This window comes from Hyperolius riggenbachi, chromosome 4, assembly GCF_040937935.1.
Source record: "Hyperolius riggenbachi isolate aHypRig1 chromosome 4, aHypRig1.pri, whole genome shotgun sequence".
Classification (NCBI taxonomy): Eukaryota; Metazoa; Chordata; class Amphibia; order Anura; family Hyperoliidae; genus Hyperolius; species Hyperolius riggenbachi.
The window spans coordinates 373,010,548-373,036,038 of record NC_090649.1 but is presented as its reverse complement, the minus strand read 5'-3'; the positions used below and the strand labels follow the sequence as shown (position 1 = coordinate 373,036,038).

The window sequence follows — 25,491 nt, the reverse complement described above, 5'->3', positions numbered from 1 at the left end:
ATAATGGCATACTCTTATATTAAATAGAAGATTAAAGTGTATGAACAGATTCCTAAAATCCTGTAAGCCGATGATGGAATCGGGATTAGCCTATCGGAGTCCTGTGTTCAGAGGCAAAATGGCTGCCAGCTGAAGTAGGATCATGTCCTGCTTCAAAAGCACCCTTCTAACAAGATACATTCTAAAAGACCAGGTATGAGTCAGAGAGATGAAAAAGCTAGAAACAAGGACCAAAGGTTTGTTGAACTAGACCTAAACTCACGCAAAGGCCTCAATTCACTAAGCATTGTAAAGCATTACCGCATTCGGTAATGCTGAAAACAGCTGATATTACAGATCACCTTCTCAAATACCAATTCACTACACCTATTACCACACAGAAAATTAGAATTACCAACTAGTGAGGTAAATGACTCGAGCGGTAAGTTCCTCGAGAAATGTCAAGAAATTGGAATTCACAAAGATTAACGCATTCTGTAAATCAAGCAAAAGTGTTCAGTATTTTCCTCCAGCTCTGACCAGCCGATAATTTACTCTCTACATGCTCTCCCCATGTGGTAACATTGTCAGACAGCCAATAGGAAGGGCCACACAGCCCTTCTTCTCACCCGGATTTGGTCTGACTTACTGGAAGGCTTGGTGAGACTTAGCGAGCAGGGCTTAGTGAATTGAAGCATGTTTGTTCAGTAAATCACTGAACTTCTACCTCATCCGGAAAATCTTTAGTGAGTTTGGGAAAAAAAATGAGGCCTATGCCTAACCCGGATTATGTAACTTGTACTAACCTTTCATTCTTTAGCATCTGGCAGTCTTCCTTATGGCAGCCAATAAATTCCTGACAGTAGAGGCCTACGAATGATGTTTTGCCCAAGCTATATGTCACATAACCCATATCTCAGCCCCTGGCAGTCAAATGTGCGCAATAACGTAATCTACATCTGTATATTCAGTAACTTACCTACATTGTTTCCACCAAAATAATCTTAACATTTTCCTGTACTAAATCAAAAGCACAAACTTTGTGTTTTGTTCATTTCTTGGATTTAGGTCCACTTTAAAACCCATCACCTGGATTAGGCATTTTCTTGCTCTCTCTCTCTCTCCCTGCTACCTTAAAAACTTGAGGTGCCCCCACCCTTTAAAAAAAACTCCACTATATAGTTATTGAGACCACCAACATTTTCAGTAAACAAATCCCACAAGGGCTTCCGCCTGGATGTCTGTCGTCTTCCAGAGGCAGGTCACCATGCCAGTAACATCTGGAATAAATCTGGAAGAGGGTATGGAGCTTGAACCACTCACCCTCTCCCTGCACAGCTGATTGGATGGGAAGCATTGCTATTATGGCAATGAAGTTCCCACCCATTGAGTATATTGAGAGTCGTTGGGTGATAATGGTGATTTGACACAGCAAGGTGTGTGGCAATATGACAGAGCTTTAGGGTTGCAGGGCAGAGAAGTTAGGACAAGTTAAGTAGGGGGACTCTTGGGGTATACAACCATGCTGTTGGGGGGGGGGGTGGGGTGTAAAGGACCCCCCCCCCCCCCCAAAAAAAAAAATCAGGAATACTGGTGTATGGCCATACAGATATTGGTCTTTTGTCACCCAGAAGAATCATTCATCATCCATTCTCCTGGTCCAGCAGCGTCTACTGCTATCAGTACAGTTTTACCTTTTAACTATTTTTTTTTGTTGCTTTCTGCAATTTAAATTTGTGATTCAGGAAGTGTGCACTCAAATTCAATGAGAGGGGTTAGAGTTCTGAGAGTATATACATGAAGCTTTGCCCACATATAACATTAGAAAAATTGTGTGGTGCCATTGAGGTGTTGATGTTGGTTGGACAGCTTTAGATGTAGCTCCAGTTAACAGGCAAACTAAAACAAGGAAATATCTCTACAAACTGACTGTGGACTGCCCGCTAAGATGAAAGCACCAAAGGCAAAGACGCTGACCTTTGCCAGAAAGGCTTTTCTGTCTGATAGCATCAGTAGGATGGTCAGCTTTAATCAGTTCTGTTGTAATTTAACAATAAAAAAAAAACGCATTACAGTCTGTACATATCCTGCACTTGGCACCTAAGACTGCCAAAGTGTAATCATCATTGCTCTGCAGAACACAATTTGGTCACATGCAGAACGGTGCACCAACATACTTTATGTGATAGCGTAGAATTTTTTAATCCATAACCAGTTAAGCTCACAGTGTTGATGCAATTAATCCACATATCAGGGCTTTGCAGATCTGTATATTATAATGTGGTAGTTAAAATTTGTGGTTAAAGAGAATAAGAGGATAACAAACACTTAAATTGCTTATTTTACTTTTAAAGGAACAACGTTGTCAAGTTTCACGACCTTGAGGTAAAATTACCTGAACAGGCTACCCCACCTTATTGCAACAAGATGCAATTATATTGTAATGCAGTACTATCACACTGGTACGTTACTAGTGCGGTGCAAAAAATTCCACTGGAACACACAACATGCTGTGCATTTCTAGACAATGAGAGCGCTAATGGTTGCAGTGCAAGCATAGGTCTATGGACTCGTAGAGAGAAAGAGCAAAGTCTACCCCGGTGTCAGCTAAACCAAACTCTGACCCCCCCCCCCCTCCCTCCACCTTACCCTTACCCCATCCCATGCCGCCCAACCCTCCTGTTAGGGCCTAAAACCCACTCCCCCCCGGTGGTGCCTAACCCCCCTCCCAGTGGCTAAACCTTAAACCCCCACGATTTGCAGCAAAGAAAGTAAATTTCAAGGTGCAGAGGCATGCAGCTCCACAATTTACTTTCTTGCCGCAAATCACAGGCATTATAAAATCACGGCCCTTATATTTGCAGCAAAGAAGGTAAATTGTGATGCCCTATGCTGCCATGCGACTTTAGATTAAGAAAGTCGTCAAGTGAAATTAAACATTTAGCCACTTTTTTTTCCTACAATGATCAAAATTGCTGCAGGCTGTACTAAAGCTTTCAACAAAACTAATCAGATTTAAAAAGGTAAATGTTAATTTGTACCTGACAGCTTGATTAATAAAGCAGTCAGATCATTAAACATCAGCTTCCTAAAGCGGATTAGCCCTGTGGTGCAGCCCAGGTGCAGGTTGTGCTGCGTCCCAGGTGAGCTCTTCCTGTGATGCAGAAAAAAAACTGCCCTAAGTTTGAAATTTTAACCCATCCCTACTCAGAGGGGATGATTTATCAGAAGGGGAAGATTTATCAAGAGGGTGTGTCAGCTCCCACTGAAGCCAAGGTCCCCGCTGACACAATAGAGCTCAAAGCTGTCAATCGGTAAGGAAATGAAGTTTCAGTGCAGAGAGCCGGAGCTAACTGGACCACATAACTGCAAAAGGTTAATTGACTTTGGATGAGGGCCTGTTTCCACTACATGCAGATTGGATGCAGAAAAACTGACTCCAATGAATGTCTATGGAAAAATCTGCATCAGAAAAATCGCGTTCATCAGAAACAGACCCATAGGCATTCATTGGAGTCAGTTTTTCTGCATCCAATCTGCGTGTAGTGGAAACGGGCCCTCACTGCAGGAGGCCTGGGTTCCAACTGAAGAGATGAGGGAAGCAATGAGCAGAGCAGGCAGGAGTTCAATAACCCGGAATACAAGGCATTTCAAGCCTTCTACTGCAAAAACGAAACTTCTAAAAAATGTAGATATTGTACATTAATAATCTAAAATACTGGGCTCATAAATACATTATTAATAATAATAGTAATAGTAATAATAATATAAAACAAAATCCCTGAACTTGGGTTTTCCATCAATACAGTAAAATGCACCACACAGTCCAATAATGCTGGACATTCCCACTAGCGCCATGCAATATTGCACTACTGTATGCATTTGTATAAACTGCCCTATTCATTGTATTGAATGAGGTCAGCATGACAGCCAACTGCACTACAGGTGGATGGCCAATGCAATACAACACACGGCCATCAAAGTCCTTAAAGTTGGCCACTGGTAATCCAATTTCTAGCAAAAATTTGTTTGAGCAATCAGATAATTCTGATCGGAAGTGAAATACCATAATAATTTGTTCACTACACCATCAACGAACCAATGTTTTTTTTCCTATCACAAAAACGACAAGAAAATCCAAATTTTGGTTTGACGAAAATCCAAATCGGATGACCGGTTTTATATTAGTTCATTATCGATTGTGCCCATCAATAGAGATTATTCACAACCAATCCTCTCACATCGAACAATTATTCTCTAGAAATTGGACCGTTTCAGTCAACATCAGGCCACCAATTGTAACCATTTCCCTAATGAGAAGTTGGGATAATCTCATGCACTCATTCACAAGGTCACAAGCCCAATGGCTGGTACACATGATGCAATTCTCAGTCAGATCAATGGGTCAAATCGATATTCTCAGGCCTGCCCGGTCTACTCCCAATCGAGAACCAGAACAATTTTGGGCAGTACTGATCTGAAAAATCAATCATGTTCTCGATTGTTATCTATTTGACCCATCGATCTGATGGGAAATTGTGTTGGGTGTACCTGATATAAGGCTACGTTTCCACTGTAGGGTAGCAGCTTTGTGAAAAAAATTGCATGTGATATTTCTGAAAGGCAATAAAAACACATGGTATTGTATAAGCGTTTTTTTTTTTTTCAAAAGTTACGTGTGCTATTTTTCGCAAAGGCCCACATGTTGCATACTGACAAGTTCAAAAAACTGTGAGTGAAACAGCACATTGTATACAATAAATTTCAAGTGGAATGTGAAAAAAATGCAGCAAGGTGTCATTTTTTCCTCACATACAATCGCATATGCAATATCACATTGCAGGGAAACAAGTTCATTCACAATCATTGGTTTGCCAAGTAATGCAATTTGTCATTGCAAAGATTTATGAAAAAAAACAAAATAGAAACTTAGCTTAAAGGAAACCTAAACTGAGAAGGATATGGATTTTTCCTTTAAAAATAATACCAGTTGCCTGACTCTCCTGCTGATCCTGTGTCTAATACTTTTAGCCACAGCCCCTCAACAAGCATGGAGATCAGATGCTCTGACTAAAGTCAGACTGGATTAGCTGCATGCTTGTTTCAGGTGTGTGATTAAACCACTCCTGCATCCAAAGAGTTCAGCAGGACTGACAAGCAACTGGTATTGTTTTAGGCTAGTTATATACCAGGACGTTGCGTTTAGGGGACGTTATAGGGCACATTATAGGGCACATAACGTGCAACTAAAGCAATGCCTGGTGCTCTCTGGTGTGGACGTCGGAGTGAGCCGCGTTGTGCAGCTCACTCTGGCGTCCGTGATGCGTACTCTTGGACGCATGTGGCATCACGTGGTCCCGCCCGGCCAACCTCCGCACAGAGCAGCCGCTCCAGGAAGTAAACACTGCATGTCACTGAGTGCAGTGAATATTAATTAGCCATGTGCCCGGCCGCTCTCCCCTCCTCCCCAACATGACTGAGCATGTGCAAACAGTCTAACGCGGCTTAGCCATGGAGAACGCACAGCATGCAGCACTTTGCTGCGTTACAATGTAACGCAACGTGGGCAGTGTGAACAGCCCACTTGTGTTACATTGCTGTGCGTTGGGGGAGCATTACAGGCTGCACTAACGTGCGCCTTTAACGTCCCTGTGTGCAAGAAGCCTAAAAGTAAACATCCATATTCCTCTCAGTTAAGGTTCCCTTTAATGCTAGGTACACACAATGCAATTTTCTGACAGAATTACTGTCAGATGGATTATTTCCAACATGTCCAATCTGATTTCCGATCGATTTTCCATACAAGTGAAAGAAAAATCGATTGGAAAAATCAATCAGAAATCAGATTGCACATGTTTGACATAATCAATCTGACAGTAAATCTGTCAAAAAATTGTACCGTGTGTACCTAACATAAGAGAAACAGGCAGCCAAAGAAAAAAAATCAAGGCTCACTGTTCTTTCAATAGAAAAGACAATAATAAATGGGCTTCTATTTCTTCTTTATAAGTCGCTGCAAGTGATGTAGGGTAAGGAAGAAAGTATTACTGTAATTTAGTTACATTCTATAAAACAGACTTCAAGGTAATATTGCCTTTCCCTTCTGACAACAAGCAAAATGGCACACACATGTGGCAGAGCTACTCAGGATGTCTCTGAAAGCTTTTTAAACTCCTAATTTTTCATTTGGAGAGTGTAGTACACTTCTCTACAGCACACTTCAGATGGAAAGTACCATTGCACTTTAAAGAGGAACTGTAGTGAAAATAACGTAATGAATACAATTGCCGCTTTACTATTGTAAATCAAGTCTGTACTTTAAAAATTCTTACAATAAAAGCATACCATTCTATTCATGATGTTCTCCTGTGCCCCTCTGTGCTGTTTATGCCACTCCCTGCTGCAATCCTGGCTTGTAATTGCCATTTTCAGGGCCCGTTTCCACTATTGCGAATCTGCATGCGTTTCCTGCATGCAGATTCGCACAGCCAATACAAGTGGATGGGCCTGTTTCCACTTGTCAGTTTTCCTGAGCGTTTTTCTGTGCAGGATTTTTCTGCACGGCAGAGCCCTCAGAATTCGCCTGCGTGTGAAATGCATGCGAATTGCCGCTAATGTATTTAATAGGGAAATCACCTGCGGCTTTGGTATGCGAATTTTCATGCTAATTCGCATGGAAATCAATGGAAAAGCACACCGGCACTGCCATGGTTAAATTCGCATACAGCGTCATCCATGCGAATTCGAAAATTTGCATACAACCGTATGCAAAATTCGCATCCGCATGCGAATTTTTACCGCAGCGATTCACACCGCACAAGTGGAAGCGGGCCCTCAGGCAGCGTTTACAAACAAAAGACATGGCTTCTAACTAGAGTGTGATAGGCTTGAGAGTAGCTCAGTCTCTGACTCATACAGAGCTTGGAGAGGGTGTGTATAGCTTCTGCCAATGGCAAGCAGTGCAGCACATTCCACACATTCCAGCCTCAGCCGACAGAGCCGACAGAAGAGAGATGATTAGATCATATAACAGAGATAACACAGCCACTGTGCAACTAGAAAAGGCTGCAGTAACACATACCACATTAGAACAGGTATAGGAACTTATAGGATAGAAGAAATAAGGCTGAACATTTTGTTATAGAGTCTCTTCAATGTATAAATTAGCCAGTGTTTGCCCATTGTAAAATCTTTCTTTATCCTGATTTACATTATGAAGTGTATCACTGGTGGCAACATCTTTAGTCCTGCCAGGAGATCTCTGTGGAATGTGTGGTTAATGAGAGTTCTGAAGCCAATACAAAATATACCTGATCTCCCAGAATGCTCTGAAGGGTGGGGGGGGGGAAGGGATTTCAGATAGCTAAACAGCCTAGGCTAAACTGATGCTGAAAACAGTGGCTATTCTAAATAATGTATTGCATTCTACTATAGGTCACTACAGTGCCTCTTTATGTGGGTAATGTATAAGAAATGGGTAATGTTGAACTTAGATACATTCACATCTGTCCTTTACCAGCGTATCCATTGTATCTGCTCTGGTAATAGGGACAAGATCGAAACAGAAAATCCTGACGTGCACAATAATCTCCCAATATGGATGCATCCTTCATAGAGTATACTTTATGGAACGCATCCACACTGCATGGAGTGTAAACACCACTGGAGCAACGCCCTGCATCTGACACAAAGCTCAACAACCAGCCTATCCCTTTACAGCTGTTTCAGCAGGATTTTGGCATTCCGAATCCAAAAGCACTGGGATAATCAAAGTCAATAGAGGTGATCCCACCATGCGATTGCGATTTTATTGTTGGAGCATTTGCGGTGCAATACAAAGTAAAGGATTTCTGCAAAATCGATTTTCAATCATTGTACAAAGCAATTTGCAGCACTTTTACTACTAAAACTAAGGAAACCGCAAATCGCTTTGAAAATAACTTGTATCAAATTCAAAATTGCTTCAAAAATGCAGGAATTGCACCAAAAAACACCACAAAAATCACTATCGCACACCTTAAGGTAGATTGTATAAATATTGATAGCAATTTGAGACTGAAGGTCTTATTCAATTCACAATGGGCCATATGCAATTCACTTTTTCTCCTGAGTTTTCTCCTAGGAGATAATTTTTCATCTTACATTTAAAATAACTTTCCAGTACTTTACAATGGAGAAAGTACCAAAAGTAGCTGAAAAAGTACTGTCAAAACTATTTTGAGCATTTGTTTTCTTGCTGGTGGTTTAAAAGACATTTTATTTACAACTTGTCAAAATATCACCTAGGAGAAAACTGAGGTGAAAAAGTGAATTGCATATGGCCCAATGGCCTCAATTCACTAAGATTATCTCCTGTCTTTAATAACTCTTCTAGAGTTGTTACCATGGTGATAAGGCATGTAGTATTCAGGAAACATTTTACCTCAGGCAAACCTAAAGTTAACTCTTGTGTCTTTAAGTTAACTCTTCAATCCTTAAAATAACTCCAGAGTTAAAGACAGGCTGTTAATTAACTGCATGTGAAAATAACTACAGGGGAGGTAAATTAACTACAGAGGAGGTAAATTAACTACAGAGGAGGTAAATTACCTACAGAGAAGTTAACTTAAGAAATGAAGAGTTAAAATAACTATCTCACTGGTGGAGGTAAGTTTTCTCTTGCCTTATTATATCCAGCATGATCTTAGTGAATTGAGGCCAATGGCCTCAATTCACTAAGATCATGCTAGAGATAATAAGGCAAGAGAAAACGTACCTCCACACGTAAGAGAGTTATCTTACCTCTTCATTCCTTAAGTTACCTCTCCTGTAGTTAATTTACCTCCTCTGTAGTTAATTTACCTCCCCTGTAGTTATTTTCACATGCAGTTAATTAACAGCCTGTCTTTAACTCTGGAGTTATTTTAAGGATTGAAGAGTTAACTTAAAGACAGAAGAGTTAACTTTAGGTTTGCCTGAGGTAAAATGTTTCCTGAATACTACATGCCTTATCACCATGGTAACAACTCTAGAAGAGTTATTAAAGACAGGAGATAAGTTTAGTGAATTGAGGCCTTTGTCTCCTAAGTTTACTCCTAGGAGATAAGTGTTCATCTTCTGTTTCAAATAACTTTTCAGCACTTTGCAAGTGAAAAACTATAAAAAAGTAGGTGACAAAATGTGTTTCACTGACCGTGAAAATATCACCTAGGAGGAGTGTCATAATTTCTTGTTGTCAAGCTCACACAGGTACACACATCTCTCTCTGACCTTTCCCCTTCCTCACCTGTCAGCTGGGCTATCTCCTACATGGAAGATGTGTTGCTTTACAGAGTAGAGGCTCCAAAAATATATACCCAGAGCACTGTAAAAGTTAAGGGGTTAAAAAGGGGTCTGCTGGGAAACCGTGTGTTTCAGCTTTAGGAAACTATGGAGTTGGAAGAGGTTATTTTTGGAAATTTGGACTATTCTTGTATTCCTGAACTCTATTCTCAGACTGGGATTTTAGTGAACTGGAAGGATGAAGTCAGTTATGTTCACAGATTAATTCAGGAAACAAATTAGAATATGACATTCTTATTGAGTACCTAATCAATATTTGAAAATATGGCTATGAATTAAAGTGGTAGCAAACATATACTTCAGTGTGGTTCAAATGTTCTAAAATAAGGCTCTGATCAATAAAGCAATAAGCTGATTTTGGCTCCATTATAAATACTACCATATATGTAGCTCACATTGTTTACATAAAATGACTAGTGTGCCATGCCAGAGAGTCTGATGTCTTTGCTTCTCTGCAAAGAGTCTTGTATCCACGTATCCTCAAAAAAAGATCAGAGATAGCATACCATAGTACAGGCTGCTTTTGCATTAAACAGCGTGTCCTCCACCCGGTATCCAACTCCTTTGTGGTTTGTATGAGGGTGACTCACCTTCACTATGTGAAAATCCACCACCAGCCAGATGCCATGCTTAACTATTAAAATGGCTATCCCAACCTACAGACAGCATGAAGTGCTCAATGGGGACCCAAGATAACACCTTATACACACACTTGGCAGTCCTCTGTACTCACCTACACTTGCCCTCCCAGACTGTGCCAGTTTTCCACTCCCTTCACTTAACCCTCAGTCTACACCAGCAGCAAATACATGCCCATTAACTTTCTAGGGACTAAACAGACTTCATGATGTAAACCTCCTTGTTTACTGGTAAAAAAAATGTAGTACTACTTGCAAACATTGAAGTAAAACAGTCACATCATTAAAATCCAGAGGCCATCTCCTCCACTCTGCACGCTGGTCACTTCCTGTATACTTAAAGAGAACACAAGGACAACAAATATACTTACCTAAGTTACCAAAGCTCAGGCACAAAATCATCTGCTTACTTGTGAGCAGCAAGGGGGGACGGGAGAACGCAGTGGGAAGCCTCATTAGGATTCAGAGGCTTTCCTCTTCTTTGGTAAGTAGGTTCTTTGGGTTCTGTACCAACGCTTAGGCTTGGCTACAATTTAATATCAAACAAATATTGCATGTAATAATTCCTGATTTATTTGATAAAATTTGATGAGCAAAGTGACTAAGTGGTAAGAGCTATCACCTTGCACCTATGGCCCTGGTATAAACCCAGTTAAATCAACCTAAAAAAAAAAAAAATTGTAGATACTCACCTAAGAAGAAAGGAAGGTTCCCACTGGATCGATAGAGCCTTCCTGATCCTATCTCCATCTCCTTGTTCCCTTACTGTGCCTCTTTCCTAGCTTCTGAAGACTAGCGCATTCATACTGCCCATGCATGCACAAGCCTGGACTCGTGTGTGCAGTATGGATTTGCTCATCTTCAGAAGTACTCTGGAGGAGTGCTGAAGATGTATTCGATCTACTGGTTAAATAATTTTACCTGGAGGACAGCGGTGGATCAAGGAGACGAAGAGAGGTCCAGGAAGGCTCTATTGAATCGAGTGCCTTCCCTCTTCTTAGGCGAGAATCTAAGGCCCCTTTAACACTTAATCAGTTGGTATGCGTTAGTGAGCGTTTTTTCCATAGCAGTGCATTGGGAAGAATATTTCAGTTAAAACGTGTTAAGTGTGAAAGGTGCCAAAGGAAAACATGGGCATTACTTTGAAAATCAGTTTTCTTTCCGTTTTAACTGAGAGCAACTGATTAAGTGTAAAAGGGCCCTAAGGCCACGTTGCTGTTGCATTCCCTGTGATAGCAGGAACGCAACACTATGCACTCATTGCGTTTGGTACAGTGAAGCACACAGTCATTGAAAAGTATGGTTTAATTCCTACCGTTAATGCATGCGTTTACCAATCACGCAATGCATGCAGTGCTTTAACATACCGCAACCCGTTAAACTGCAACACACCTGCCGCAGTGTGAGTGCCACATAGGTGGTGCATTGTAGTGCAGTAAGCCGCCGATACACCGCAATGCACCACTATGAACGTGGTCTAAGACTTTTTTTTTTCCTCGCTTCAGGGTAGCTGTCTGTCTACATAGAGCATGTATCTGTGTTTATCTTAGTCTCCTATGGACGATTACATTTTGCGATGTTGAATTAACTGGCTTCTACAGCATTCGAGGCTAGACTGTGACAGAGGCATTTGATTTTGAGCCCTGTTAAGGGACAGTGAGTGATGTGAATTATTGAAGGCAATCAGTAAAGCACTGTGCAATATATTAGCACTGCATACATACAGCAAATAAGTACATGAATGTTGCCACCTGTTTTTTCTATAGGCATGAAACGGACTTCCATCTCTGTCTCTTTCTGACTAGCAAGAAGTGCTAGGGAGGTGGCTGTAACATATTGCAGACAAGACCACTTTTGTTTCCCACCATGGTGCGATTCTATTGTACATAAAACTAAACAAAGGAAGTCTGTTAGACTGAAAGTTAACTGCGCAATAGCATAACAGACAACAGTCCACATATAGACTAGCTAGGGGACATAATTTAAGCTGGAAACATGGAAGCCTGCAGTACTGACATTCATTCTTCAGGGGACTGGTTTAATCACTCAACTAACATTCCCTGCAGAATCAAAGAATGTGATCTTAGAATCAATCCCAAAGATGCATTCTAAGGCTTAGTACACATGAAGCATTTTTCCGTCAGGTCAAATCAATTATTTATGACAGGTCCAGCCTGGATTCCTGATCATTTTTCTGACAGATTTTGTATAGAAGTGATTAAAAAAATGATCATTAACCATTTAGGGACAATGTAACGCATTAAAACGTCATGTTCGCCGCTATTAATGGCAACAGGACGTTTTAATAAGTTACATTGTAACTCTGCTGCTGTGTGCGAGCGGGCGCGCTCCCGCTGCGCGCGCACGTCGGGTCCCGCGGCTTGGTGATTGGACCAGGGAATCACATGGTCCCTGGGCCAATCAAGTGCCAGTAACAAGGCAGATCATTGTTACAAGCCAGTAACAATGATCTGTCCTGTAGTGTCTGTAAACAAAGTTGCTTTCTCCCTCCCAGCTCATCTGTCACCTCAGACTGCTGTCAATCAGCATTCAGAGGTGACAGGAGCTGTGAGGGAGAAAGACTGTGATTGTGGTAGGATTTTTATATTTTTAAATAAAATTTTATCCCCATACTTTTTTATTAACCCCTTATCCTCCCCCTCCTTTGCCATTTACTGATTTTCTGTTTTATTTTAGTACTTTTTAGTACTTCTTAGTACTTTTCTGTACTTCTTCACCCCTCTTTTACCCTTTCTCTGATATTTCTATCTATACTTTCTTTCTATCTATATCCTTTTTTTCATCTTCATAAAAAAAAATAAAAAAAAAAATAAAAAAAAAATCTTTCTGTTATTGATCAATTGCTCGGTTGATCGATCGATCTGTCTGTCTATCCCATCCATCCATCCATCCATCCCATCCATCCATCCCATCCATCCCATCCATCCCATCCATCCATCCATCCATCCCTCCCTCCCTCCCTCCCTCCCTCCCATCCATCCATCCATCCATCCATCCATCCATCCATCTATCTATCTATCTATCTATCTATCTATCTATCTATCTATCCCCTTTGCTTACTATGGCGAGGAGACTGTATTCTGTTGAGGAGGCAGCCGCCTTCCTCCAGCAGAGCAGCAGCAGTGGGGACGATTCAGGGAGCGAATGGCACCCAACGAGCAGCAGCTCTGAGTCAGATTCTGACAGTTCAGAGAGCGTTGGGCAGCCATCTCGCCGCTTCAGGAGGGATGATGAGTCCACTGGTGAGGGCCCTTCAGAATCCACCGCAGGGGGCTCGGTGGGTAGCACAGCTGCAGCTAGCAGCACAGGCCAGAGGGGAACCACTGTCCAGGGCCCTTCAGATGCCACCGCAGGGGGCTCAGTGGGTAGCACTGCTGCAGCTAGCAGCAGAGGCCGAAGGGGAGCCAGGCAAAGGCAGGTACGCCCACCGGTACCTGAGGACATAATTCGGGGCACCTGGTCACCCGCTAACCTTGTAGCACCCAACATCCCGCCTTTTACAGGGGCAAGCGAAATATTAGTGCCCACTGACAACTTCGGGCCTGCTGACTTCTTCCAGCTCTTTGTGGGTGATGATTTGCTGCAGCACATTGTGGAGCAAACTAATTTGTTTGCGCAGCAGTATATTGCCCAGAAGCCCACCTGCTATTTGGCTGAGAAATGGGAGCCCACCACCATACCTGAGCTAAAGGTGTTTCTGGCCCTAACACTACACATGGGCATACTCCAACAGCCAGAAATAAGACTGTACTGGTCTAAGGACTTTATGCACGCAACACCCCTGTTTCCAGCTTCCATGAGCAGGCAGCGCTATGAGGCTCTTATGAAGTGCCTGCACTTTGCCGACAATTCGGACAATGTCCCCAAAGGTGATCCTGGACATGACAAGCTTTTTAAGCTGAGGCCCATCCTCACCCACCTCAGTACAAAATTTAGCGAGGTGTACACCCCAGAGAGAGAGGTTGCAGTGGATGAATCCCTCCTACCCTTCCATGGCAGATTAGGGATAAAACAATACATTCCAAGTAAGGCTGCCAAGTATGGGATAAAATTTTATAAACTATGTGAGAGCAGCACTGGCTACACCTATTCTTTTTTCCTGTATGAGGGCAAAGATAGCCATTTGCAACCAGCTGGGTGCCCACCATACATGCCAACCAGTGGGAAAATTGTGGTGGAACTAGCCAACCCACTCCTCCACCAAGGCTATCATTTGTACGTGGATAACTTCTACACCAGCATTCCCCTTTTCAAATTTTTATATTCTGCAGAGACTGGTGCCTGTGGGACAGTGAGGCCAAACCGCAAAGGCCTCCCACCACAGGTGGTTAATAAAAAATTATCGAAAGGGGAAACACACAGTCTCAGAAGTGGTGAGCTCCTGGCTATAAAATTCAGGGACAAGAGAGACGTCATGGTCCTGACTTCAATTCATAATGAAGAAGTGGTTCCTGTCACAACCTCCAGAGAGCGGATCGAGAAGCCAATGGCATTGGTCGACTACACAAAAAATATGGGTGCGGTGGATCTTGCGGACCAAATGCTCTCCTACTACTTTTTAAAAAAAAAAAAGAGGGCCTGGTACAAAAAAGTTTTTTTTTACCTCCTGCAGATGGCCATGCACAACGCATTTGTGCTTTATAAAAAGAAATGCCACGGTGACAGCTACCTCCCGTTTATGCGACAAGCTTTAAGATCGCTGATCAATGAAAGCGTACACCTTATGGAGGAATTCAATCCAATGCAACTGGATGGAGCAGTTCGCCTAAGGGGAAAACATTTTCCTGCCCTGATCCCCCCGAACCCAATTAGGCGAAGCCACAGAAGCGATGCCGGGTGTGCACCAAGCACAAGAGGCGGAAAGACAGCAGATACCACTGCCCAAAGTGCCCCTCACAGCCGGGACTCTGCGTTGCCGGCTGCTTTGGGGCATACCATACCCTCAGCAGCTATTAGACTTTTTTTTTTTTTTTTTTTTTTTTTCCTTCTTCATTACCCTAAATTTTCACTGGACTTTTTCCTCTCTACTTTTATTTGCCACTTACTGTCCCTCAAAGGAGCTCACAATTACCACTAGTTAACATTACCACCTTTTTTGGGGATGTGGGAGGAAACCCAGAAGCTTAGAGGAAACCCAAGACTCCTACAACCTGCAAATAGTTTTTTTCCCATTTGGACTTGCTGCTGCAAGGCGAGAGTGTTTGCCACAGGACTTTACTCTGCAGACCACCCCCCATCTTCTGACCACTGGCTTGCCTTGGCGTATGACCTCTGGCCTTTCTCCATCCTGCTAGACCTGCAATGGTGAGTTCCAATGTATCTGTCATTCATGTTATGTATAGTGATTTAGGCCTCACTTAAATTATTCTATTTGCAACGGAGTAGGCCTGAGTCTCTAGTTTTCAGAATGGTAACATTTGTGTCTTTTATTGAATGGTCTTACACTCCTGGGGCTTTGAGAAGAAAGAATTACATTGTTGCATTTGGTAAAAAAGGGCCTTAAAAAGTACATTGGCGCTGCTCATGATTAACAGTGTATTATGTGGCCAAAACACTATCTGATGATGTGTGTAGGGTATCATTTTAACCGTGACAAGCAAGAGAAGAGAATTTGGGGTGTTTGAGAGATTATGCATATGTCATTTGAATTGTTGTTGTGTGCCAAAGTAAAAAAAACTGTCAAAAAATACAATTTTCTAAGTTGCGGTGCAATTTCAGCAAAACCGTACAAGTGCAAATGTTACAAAATATGTATATTTGGGTAGGTCTGGTTCTCTAGTTTTCAGAATGGTATCATTTATGACCTATATCAAATGTTCTGAGACACCAGGGGTTTTTCTAGGAAAGTATGACTGTATTGTTTCTGGTGCAAAAAATGGCCTTGAAAAATACATTGGCGCTGCTCATGATTAACAGTGTATTATGTGGCCAAAACATTATCTGATGATGTGTATAGGGTATCATTTTAACCGTGACAAGCAAGAGAAGAGAATTTGGGGTGTTTGAGAGATCATGCATATGTCATTTGAATTGTTTTTTCATGCCAAAGTAAAGAAAACTGTAAAAAAAAAAACATTTTCAAAGTTACGGTGCAATTTCATCAAAACCGCAAAAGTGCAAATGTTACAAAATATGTATATTTGGGTAGGTCTGGTTCTCTAGTTTTCAGAATGGTATCATTTATGACCTATATCAAATGTTCTGAGACACCAGGGGTTTTTCTAGGAAAGTATGACTGTATTGTTTCTGGTGCAAAAAATGGCCTTGAAAAATACATTGGCGCTGCTCATGATTAACAGTGTATTATGTGGCCAAAACACTATCTGATGATGTGTATAGGGTATCATTTTAACCGTGACAAGCAAGAGAAGATAATTTGGGGTGTTTGAGAGATCATGCATATGTCATTTGAATTGTTTTTTCATGCCAAAGTAAAGAAAACTGTAAAAAAAAAACATTTTCAAAGTTACGGTGCAATTTCATCAAAACCACAAAAGTGCTAATGTTACAAAATATGTATATTTGGGTAGGTCTGGTTCTCTAGTTTTCAGAATGGTATCATTTATGACCTATATCAAATGTTCTGAGACACCAGGGGTTTTTCTAGGAAAGTATGACTGTATTGTTTCTGGTGCAAAAATTGGCCTTGAAAAATACATTGGCGCTGCTCATGATTAACAGTGTATTATGTGGCCAAAACACTATCTGATGATGTGTATAGGGTATCATTTTAACCGTGACAAGCAAGAGAAGATAATTTGGGGTGTTTGAGAGATTATGCATATGTCATTTGATTTTTGTTTTTTGGCAAACTGAATGAGAAGCAATAAAACTGTTATTTCCATATACTCTGTACCAAAATAAAACACTTGTAAAAAACACCAAAAGTGACAGAATTGAAAACCGAATGCATAAATAGTTACCTTAGGGACTCAGCTTTTAAAATATATATGCTATGAGGGTGAACTACTGTTATATTTGCAAATAAGGGCTTGAATTCATTGGTAGTATGCAATGAGAAAACAAAAAACACAACATAGGAAAAATACACCTTTATTTCCAAATAATATATTGTCACCATACTTTGCACTAGGGACATAATTTATATATTGTGACAACCAGGACAAATGGGCAGATAAAATGTGTGTGTTTTATGCACATTAGCAGTGTTTATTTTAAAACTATAGGGGATGAAAATGGAGAAATTGTGTATTTTTTCATTTTTTTCCTTGTTTTTCCCTTTAAAATGCATAAAAAGAAAAGGTATTACTGAAAATAAATATCGCCTCCAAAAAGCCTATTTAGCGGCAATAAAAACAAGGTATTGATCAATTTGCTGTGATACGTAGTGAAAAAGTTATTGGTGAATGAAAGGGAGGAGCGCTGAAAGGTGAAAATTGCTCTGGTCCGTTAGGGTAAAAACCCTTGGGGGTGAACTGGTTAAAACTATGGGTAATCTGATCAAACCTTTCGGAAATATTCGGAATTTCAACCTTCACTGTGATGGAAAATTGCATCATGTGTAATAAGCACAAGGATTTGAGTCTCCAATCTGAAACTCATGACAGAATATTTAGCATTGTGTAACTACTTATGTGTCTTGCAATTTAGATGTTTATCAGTTTTTAAGCCTGTCGGTCTGGAAGGGAACCAATAAGGGTGAATCCAGCACTCTTGTCTAATTATTACATATTTTCTTCACTTTAATTCACCTTTAAGGCAGTGTATTGTACTTCTATTGTCACAATATGGCAGTCTATTGAACTTTCATGGTGAATCTACCCAAATTCTTCACTTTTTGATTTCCTCTAATGGACAAAAAAAAAAGTGCAGAATTCACAAATTTCTGTTGAACTGGAAATGGAGGTGATGTTGGCAAAATCTAAAAAAAAAAAAAAAAAAAAAAGATATTGCCAATCAATTAAACAGCAGCCGAATGAACTTATCAGCTTCTAGTTAACTGTCTAGTAGCTTTCATCTCCTTTCCTGATGCCCAAAACCTACATCAGATTTATATATATGAAAAGCAATGACAGTATTTTAGTGATGTAGTAAGGGAAGGTCAATTATGGATCCATTTTGTCTTGTGTTGAACAAGACTCAACATTGACATAAAGCTCTTTAAATCACTATCCAACTCTTCTATGACCACCTTCACCACCCTTAAAATGTCTTATTCCACATACAGCCTTGCAATTTAAATGAGCTTTTATATTATTTAAAAGTCTGTAAACTGAGTCTGTAAGCTCAATATTGGGCAAGACTCCCTAACACTGCAGGGTGGCCTACTGCGCGCTCCCTTAGTGGCTGCAGATCTGTCCCCAGGTCCTGACCATGCACCTGTATGAATGTACAATGTATGACCAATTCTTATATAGTAAACTTCTTGGCAAGGTCTTTTGGAGTTTACTATAAAGAGATTCTACTGTATTAGAGCACATAAATGGACTACCAGATTTCTTTTTTTTTTTTTGTAGCTATGAATGAACTAACTCGGCTAGAAGCTTTAAACTAACAACAACAACAAACAACAACAAGAGGAAGTGTTCAGTCTTCAGTCCGCTCAGACAGTGGGATCACATCTCAAGCCTCAGGTCCCATGCTAATCAATGTCCTTCGTCCAGTAAGCTTACAGCCCTGCTTTTGCCTCAGGGATTACAAGAAACACTAAAAAAAGAACATCCTTAAACTGAGTGGATGTTTGAGGATCGTGAAATTTATGGAAATGGGATAAAAAGTACAACCTATGCTAAAGCACACGCCAACAAGAGATTGTTACCAACAGTACTATCCAAGGATGTATTTATTGAAATTTAAAAAAAAAAACTAAAATAATACTGCAACTGATACGCCTGCTGACAAAAATGGACACGGTGCCATGATACACAAGTCATCTATAAATCAGATCTGTGGTTGGTAAATTGGCACAATCTCAAAGGAGAAAAGCACTTTCTGTGCCATGATGACATAGCTTACAATTACCCTAATCTGAGGAGGCACATAAAGAACACAAACAAGAGTAGCTTTCTAGATGCTATAGTGTCATAGTGTCACTTGGCAAATGCAATGTTAGCTTTTCTTTACAGTAGAATTAAAATATATTTTATAGTACAGCGTAGGCATTTCATCTGGACATAAGGAGTCATAGGAATAATCTAAATGCACAAGTGTTTATTATATTTGTAAACTTATATTAGTCATTCATTGCCAAATCACTTCGTATAAAAAGAACATTTTGTCATAGTCACTTTCCTAAATGTCATCTCCACTTCAGAACCATTTCAGAGATGACTTAATTCTCGCCTAATATTATAAATGACATGACCAATTACAGACGTGATATTCATTTGTACAACATCGATACACACACACCCCACTGTGATGAGGCAAATTTTACTCATGTACTTTGTCACTACCTGGTTTCCCCATGTCCTTTATAGGATTACATCATGTAGGCTATGGAGTGTAAAGTAAGATAGGGTCATAAAGTGACAAGTCATGAAAAGTAATTATCCACATGTATTTATGTGTTGAGCTTATTTACACCAACCTAAACACACGCCGTCCAAAACTGTTAAGACAGATTTAAGCTACGGCCATAAACGAAACACATTGCTACGTTCTTGTATTCAGTTGCCGCAGACTAAGCAGTGTGGCAAGAGTGAGAAAGCTAAATAGTTCACCACACAAAACGAACTGTAAATTCAACAGCTGACACAGAACCTCTTGAGAATAGGGGAATATGAGATAGATATATATGTACTTTTTTAAGCTATTCCTCTCAGCGAAGTATAAACTGTAGGCATTTTACAGCTGTGTCCAGACGGATTAAACCGAATTCGAAACTCTGACAATATTACAGAGAGTGTTACAGAACATTCTGTGTAGTTCCCAAACTTTAAACAAAATCTGCTGTGGTGAATTTATTAATATTAACATTTCAAATGGTCCCAAATGTCCCTGAACATTCTGCGAATCTGTTCTATTGGCCATCGCACAGTGGTCCATGAAAGATTCATTTTTGCCTAAGCATCCAAGAATAATTTCTACCTCCAGTCTGAAAAGGAAAATATTTGATCTAGACTCTATCCAGAACTGGCCAGACATCAGGAAATGTGCTGCATTTTTAATATGGCTGATTTATGACTTGATATATAGAAAAGCTTCCTGCGACTTGCCAGCCTCTAGAAGTACACAACACGTTTTCTCACAGCCCAGACAAGCCTCCGCACGCAACCAATATGCTGTTTCTCCAGTTCTATTACTGATGCCCTCGGGGGCATTTGACTTTCAGCAGTTCCTTTCCTTTACTGCATTAGTACAAGTTGAGATCTATTATACAACATCTGTTGGTACATTAAGGTCACAAAAACTGGAAGCAAAAGACACTTTACACACTACCTGCAAAGTTTTTCCACCCCTGCTCTCATGCCCTCTCAATAGGGTATAAATATAACATATTCGAGAAAAACACTTACTTGTGACCCAAATTTATTCTGTGACAATAGCAAACCTATGCCTCTGCCTCTTAGGGCCTGTTTCCACTACATGCAGATTGGATGCAGAATGGATGCAGTAAAACTGACTCCAATGAAAGCCTATGGGCCGGTTTCCTCTAAATGCGATTTTTCTGATGCAGATTTTCCCATAGGCATTCATTGGAGTCAGTTTTTCTGCATCCAATCTGCGTGTAGTGGAAACAGGCCCTTAGGGCTCACAGTCCAAATTCTCTAGTCTCTTCCTTAATCAGCATTTCAAATCACACTTCAGAAAGCTATTAGGAAGTTATGTGAATAAGCTCACAAGTAAGAAGATAATAAGGTTGGCCATACATATTTCAATTCTGATTGCCCGATTGCTTGATCTATCAATGTTGGGCAGGTGGTTGAGCGAGAGGGTTATTAAGCGTGTTTGAAAACTTCTGTTGAGCGGGGGGAGAAGCAACTAGAACTCCACGGACGCATAGGGGTTAACTGCATCCAGCAGTACAACACTAGCAGTTCAATCAATTCTCACTAAAGTTTTCTGCCGAAGTTTAGCTTGAGTAGACAGGCTGGTAGAGTTGAGGTGGCCATAGATTATACAATCATGATTGAACAATCTTACCACATCCATGTAGTACAAGTGCCAACAGACTGAGAATGCCTTAAAAATGTTTAGGTATGCTCTCACACTACATGGAAATAAATTGTGCAATCACGATTGTATGGTGTATGGCCAACATTAATCACTACTACAGAATGATTGGTTGTCTGCAGTATCAGGCCCGTGGCGCTTTTTCCACTTGGAAATGTAAACGCAAGCACAATTGGGCTGTGCATGGAATCATGCAACCTGCTATTCCCACTCACCGCAAATGAACCATATAGGGCCATTTAACTGAAAATCATTCACACCAGCAAATGCGATTTGGGCAAAAAACAAATCACACTAATGAAAAAGTAGCACAGCGATGCTGCTGCGATCAGCAAAACGTCTGCGATCTGCTTTTTGGAACGGATCAAAGCAAGTGGGAAAGAAGTCATATTGACCTGTATAGATTAGCTTATTACAAGATATAATTACCCTCCCCTTACTTGTTCCATTCAGAAAATATTCACTCCATAAGTAGGCAATAGTGGTTTCCAGCTACCATTGCAGAGTTTGATTAAAACAATTCATCAAGCAAAACAACACAAAACAGAAGAAAAAAATCTGGTTGGCCACACTGAAAGTTGCACTGCCATATATCGGTGTCAGGAGTTCCCCTTTAAAATGAGTTTAGACCCTGGCTTGGTTGTCCCATGGGCAGCTCGGCTAAGCTGAATATTTCACAGCATAGATATTGGAGGCTGGGAAGGCTTGTAGCACCACGTCGTGTGGAATCACGCTGTACCTGTCTGCGCCTGGAGTGCACGGAGAAAGTTTACCCATTCACTTACATCGCTGAGTGCCTCTCCTCGAAGTTTTTATCCAACAATCTGGAGGGTCCTGCGCAGCATGCTTCTGGTAAGGTTCCTATAAGCCGTCCGTCCCGTATCGAGTCCAGATGAGCTATGTGCAGAGAGTTTCTACGGTGTGGCAAAGCGTGACACTTGCCCTGGGTGCCGGTATCTAATTGGCTGCTCCAGCTGTGCTGTAGCTGAAAGCCGGTGTTTGTGCGCGCACTGCACTGCAGCTCCCTCTCCTCTCACTTCACAAAGTAGATCAGAGCAGGAAGATACGCTGCACACACTGCACAGTGCCCTTCAGCCACCAGCCCCACCTCCCCTCACATCAGAACTGGACTCACAGACAAAAAACAAAAAAAAGAAAACACTGCAGGGTCCTATAGCTGGTATGCTGCTTCTGGTAAGTAGGCAACAAATGAATGCACACTTTTATTTAATAAACTGCCCACTTTTGTTTTAAGGTTTTATCATTATCATATATTGATTTTGTTGTTACATCTTCTCAGCTCTTCCTTTTCAGTAAGCAAGCACTTATTCAGTAAGGAGTTCCTGGGCAAGACTCCCTAACACTGCTACTGCCTACTGAGTGTATTCTAGTGGCTGCCTGACAAGCGCTTTAAGTCCAACAGGAGAAAAGCGCTACAGAAATATAGGAATTAGTATAATTAATGTTCCTACCGTATATTGGGCGTGATTCACAAAGCCGTGATAAATGATATCACGGCCGTGATATGCTTAGCGCGCGGGTAAGCGCGCGTACAGGTTTGCGCACATAAAAGTAAAGGTTTGCGTGCAATAACTTTCCCCGTTCACACGCTAACCCATATTTTAGCACGTGAACGGGAAAGTTAATGCGCGCAAACCTTTACTTTAATGTGCGCATACCTGTACGCACACTAAGCACATCACGGCCGTGATATCATTTATCATGGCTTTGTGAATCGAGCCCATTGTGCACATTTTCTGCATAAAAAAACACATTTAAACCGAGAACCTTTGTTAATCAATGGTGCACACTTAAAACAAATCAAAAGTGGATAAAAACTATGTAGAGGGGAGGCGCTGTGTCCTATAGACCCTTCCCGCTCCTCTCACGTCGCCTCATTTCAGCAATGTCACCACCGTTAGAGGTATTCGACCCGCCGGTTGAATACTGCTCTATGATAGGGATAATCAGAACCAGCTAATTCTGTTCCGCCGGAATTTGCGGATTCCGCCAGCACTAAATTCCATCGCTATGACATTTTCGTGGAATTTTGCAAATTTCTGCGGAATTCCGAATTCCGGCGGAAAAATTAAAGTAATCGCAAATGAGACCTTTTTTATGCTAAATGGTAGCCTATAGCACCTAGTTGCTGTTCCCTCCCCCTCCTCCTTTGTCTTGTCTTGTCTTCCAGGGATTTGTAGGATGTCAAAAGCCAGCTCACATACATTGGCCAGGAATCAAACCCAGGTCTAGTGCTTGGAAGGCAGCTCTCCTCACCGCTATAGCACCACCAACACTACATGCTGAAGCCAGCCTAGCATGTACCATTGTAATATACCCAAGAGAAAAAATGAGCTTGCTTAGGGATTTGTAGGATGTTAAAAGCAAACTCACATACATTGGCCAGGAATCGAACCCAGGTCTAGTGCTTGGAAGGCAGCTCTCCTCACCGCTATACCACCACCAACACTACATGCTGAAACCAGCCTAGCATGTACCATTGTGATATACCCAAGAGAAAAATGAGCTTGCTTAGGGATTTGTAGGATGTCAAAAGCCAACTCACATACATTGGCCAGGAATCAAACCCAGGTCTAGCGCTTGGAAGGCAGCTCTCCTCACCGCTATACTACCAACGCTACATGCTGAAGCCAGCCTAGCATGTACCATTGCGATATACCCAAGAGAAAAATGAGCTTGCTTAGGGATTTGTAGGATGTCAAAAGCCAACTCATACATTGGCCAGGAACCGAATCCAGGTCTAGTGCTTGGAAGCCAACATATGGCGGTCTTCATAATCACTTGGGGACGTGAGTATATCCAAAGCCTGCAAAACAGTACTGAAGACACAGTCGGGCACATAAATTCAACGAGGGCAATGGTGGAATGTCAGGATGCAGGGAGAGGACCATTAAGCGCCTGTGATATCCAGATCCTTCCCTTTACATAGGTTCACTTCAGGTTAGATACTTACCTATCACGCTCCTCTTCGTGCGCGAACCATGCTCTTACACGGCAGGGAACCTGGCCACAAGAACATATCCAACATGCTCTTGTCAGATATCTTCAGAGAATGTAAGCGTGGCAATAGTGGGGAACATGGGAAACCTCAGGACTATCCAGAGGCTTCCGTCTACCTAGGTAGGTATCTAACATTTTTTGTTAAACCACCTCAGTTTCACTTTAAATGCGTTTTTTTGCATGCAGAAAAAACTGACAGCAGTGCAGCACTGTATATCTATTCTGCATCAATTATTTCAGTTTCTGTGACAAAATGTGTGTGCACAGTGTGCAGAAATACGCACACAGAAAACTGATAGACAAGTGTGAGGACCCTACAGGGTTTCCGCCCTATTTTTGGGGGACTAAATAGACGCTTTTCGCCAATCATGTGCCCGGCAGATGGATAGAATGATATACTGTGGCACATCGCCTAGTTTGGCATGCAACGTTAGAGGTTGCTACAAAGGCAGTGTCAGAGAAGAAGCGTGGAAGCAACAGAGCATAGAGATGAGCTGCAGGGAGGCCATAGAGATGGAGAGAAGATAATTATAATTGGGGGACAGTCACTGCACAGTGGGGGTGGAAGGGTACCTGAAATTATGCTCCCTACTTTTATGTTCTAACTGGGATGTGGCTATGCAGCCCATATGGAATACGTTGTAATGCGCTGTGTGTTCTGATGGCTTTTTCATGGCCACAATTAACTTTTTTTTTTGCAATTTGTAATAAAGTAGCTCTTCTGTGAGATCAGACCAGCTAGCCTTTCCTCAGTGGCGTAGCTAAGAAGCTGTGAGCCCCAGTGCAAGCTTTGCATTGCCCCCCCCCCCCATCCCCCAAGCACTCTATACATAACAATTGATACGCCACACCAAAACCTGTCAAGGACAACCACATTGTCAGAGGTGCAAACAGGGGATGGGAAACAGTGTGTTAATGATTACCACTATTCTAATCTAATCATCTATAGAAGTGAATATTATCAGCATAGGACCAATAAAGATCTAATACTGTGGTTGAGGGTGGGCCCCTCTGGCCCAAGGGACCCGATGCGGTCGCTACCTCTGCACCCCCTATTGCTACACCCCTGCCTTTCCTACCCACATGTGTCAGTGAGCCTTGTACCCACATGACTGTTTCCAGTTCATTGGTTGAACCATTTTTGATACATAATCACTGCACCACAAGAACACCCAACAAGACATAAAGGCTATCATTCATAAAAGCGTGTTCGGTAAACAAAATCTGTGCAAGAAAATACCGCATTCGGTATTTCAGGCTACTGTGTGCTCATTCATAAAAATGTTTACCGTTGCGATAGCAGTGCAGTGATCTCCCGAATTAGGCTGGCGGTAGGTTTGCGTAACATGAGAAGCTGCCTGAGTTGATACATTTT

The 25,491-nt window shown here is 41.5% G+C and overlaps 1 protein-coding gene across 7 annotated transcripts in view; it reads right to left on the bottom strand.

Moving 5' to 3' along the window:
* ADGRG6 (adhesion G protein-coupled receptor G6) overlaps positions 1-22,121 on the bottom strand; it is a 236,862-nt gene extending 214,741 nt beyond the window's left edge. For all 7 annotated transcript variants that reach the window (XM_068232044.1, XM_068232047.1, XM_068232048.1 and 4 more), the window contains exon 1: positions 21,881-22,121. In XM_068232044.1, coding sequence (XP_068088145.1) covers positions 21,881-21,882 — 2 coding nt within the window. In that variant the 5' untranslated portion in view covers positions 21,883-22,121. The remainder of the gene's footprint in view (positions 1-21,880) is intronic.
* Between the last annotated feature and the right edge of the window lie 3,370 nt (positions 22,122-25,491).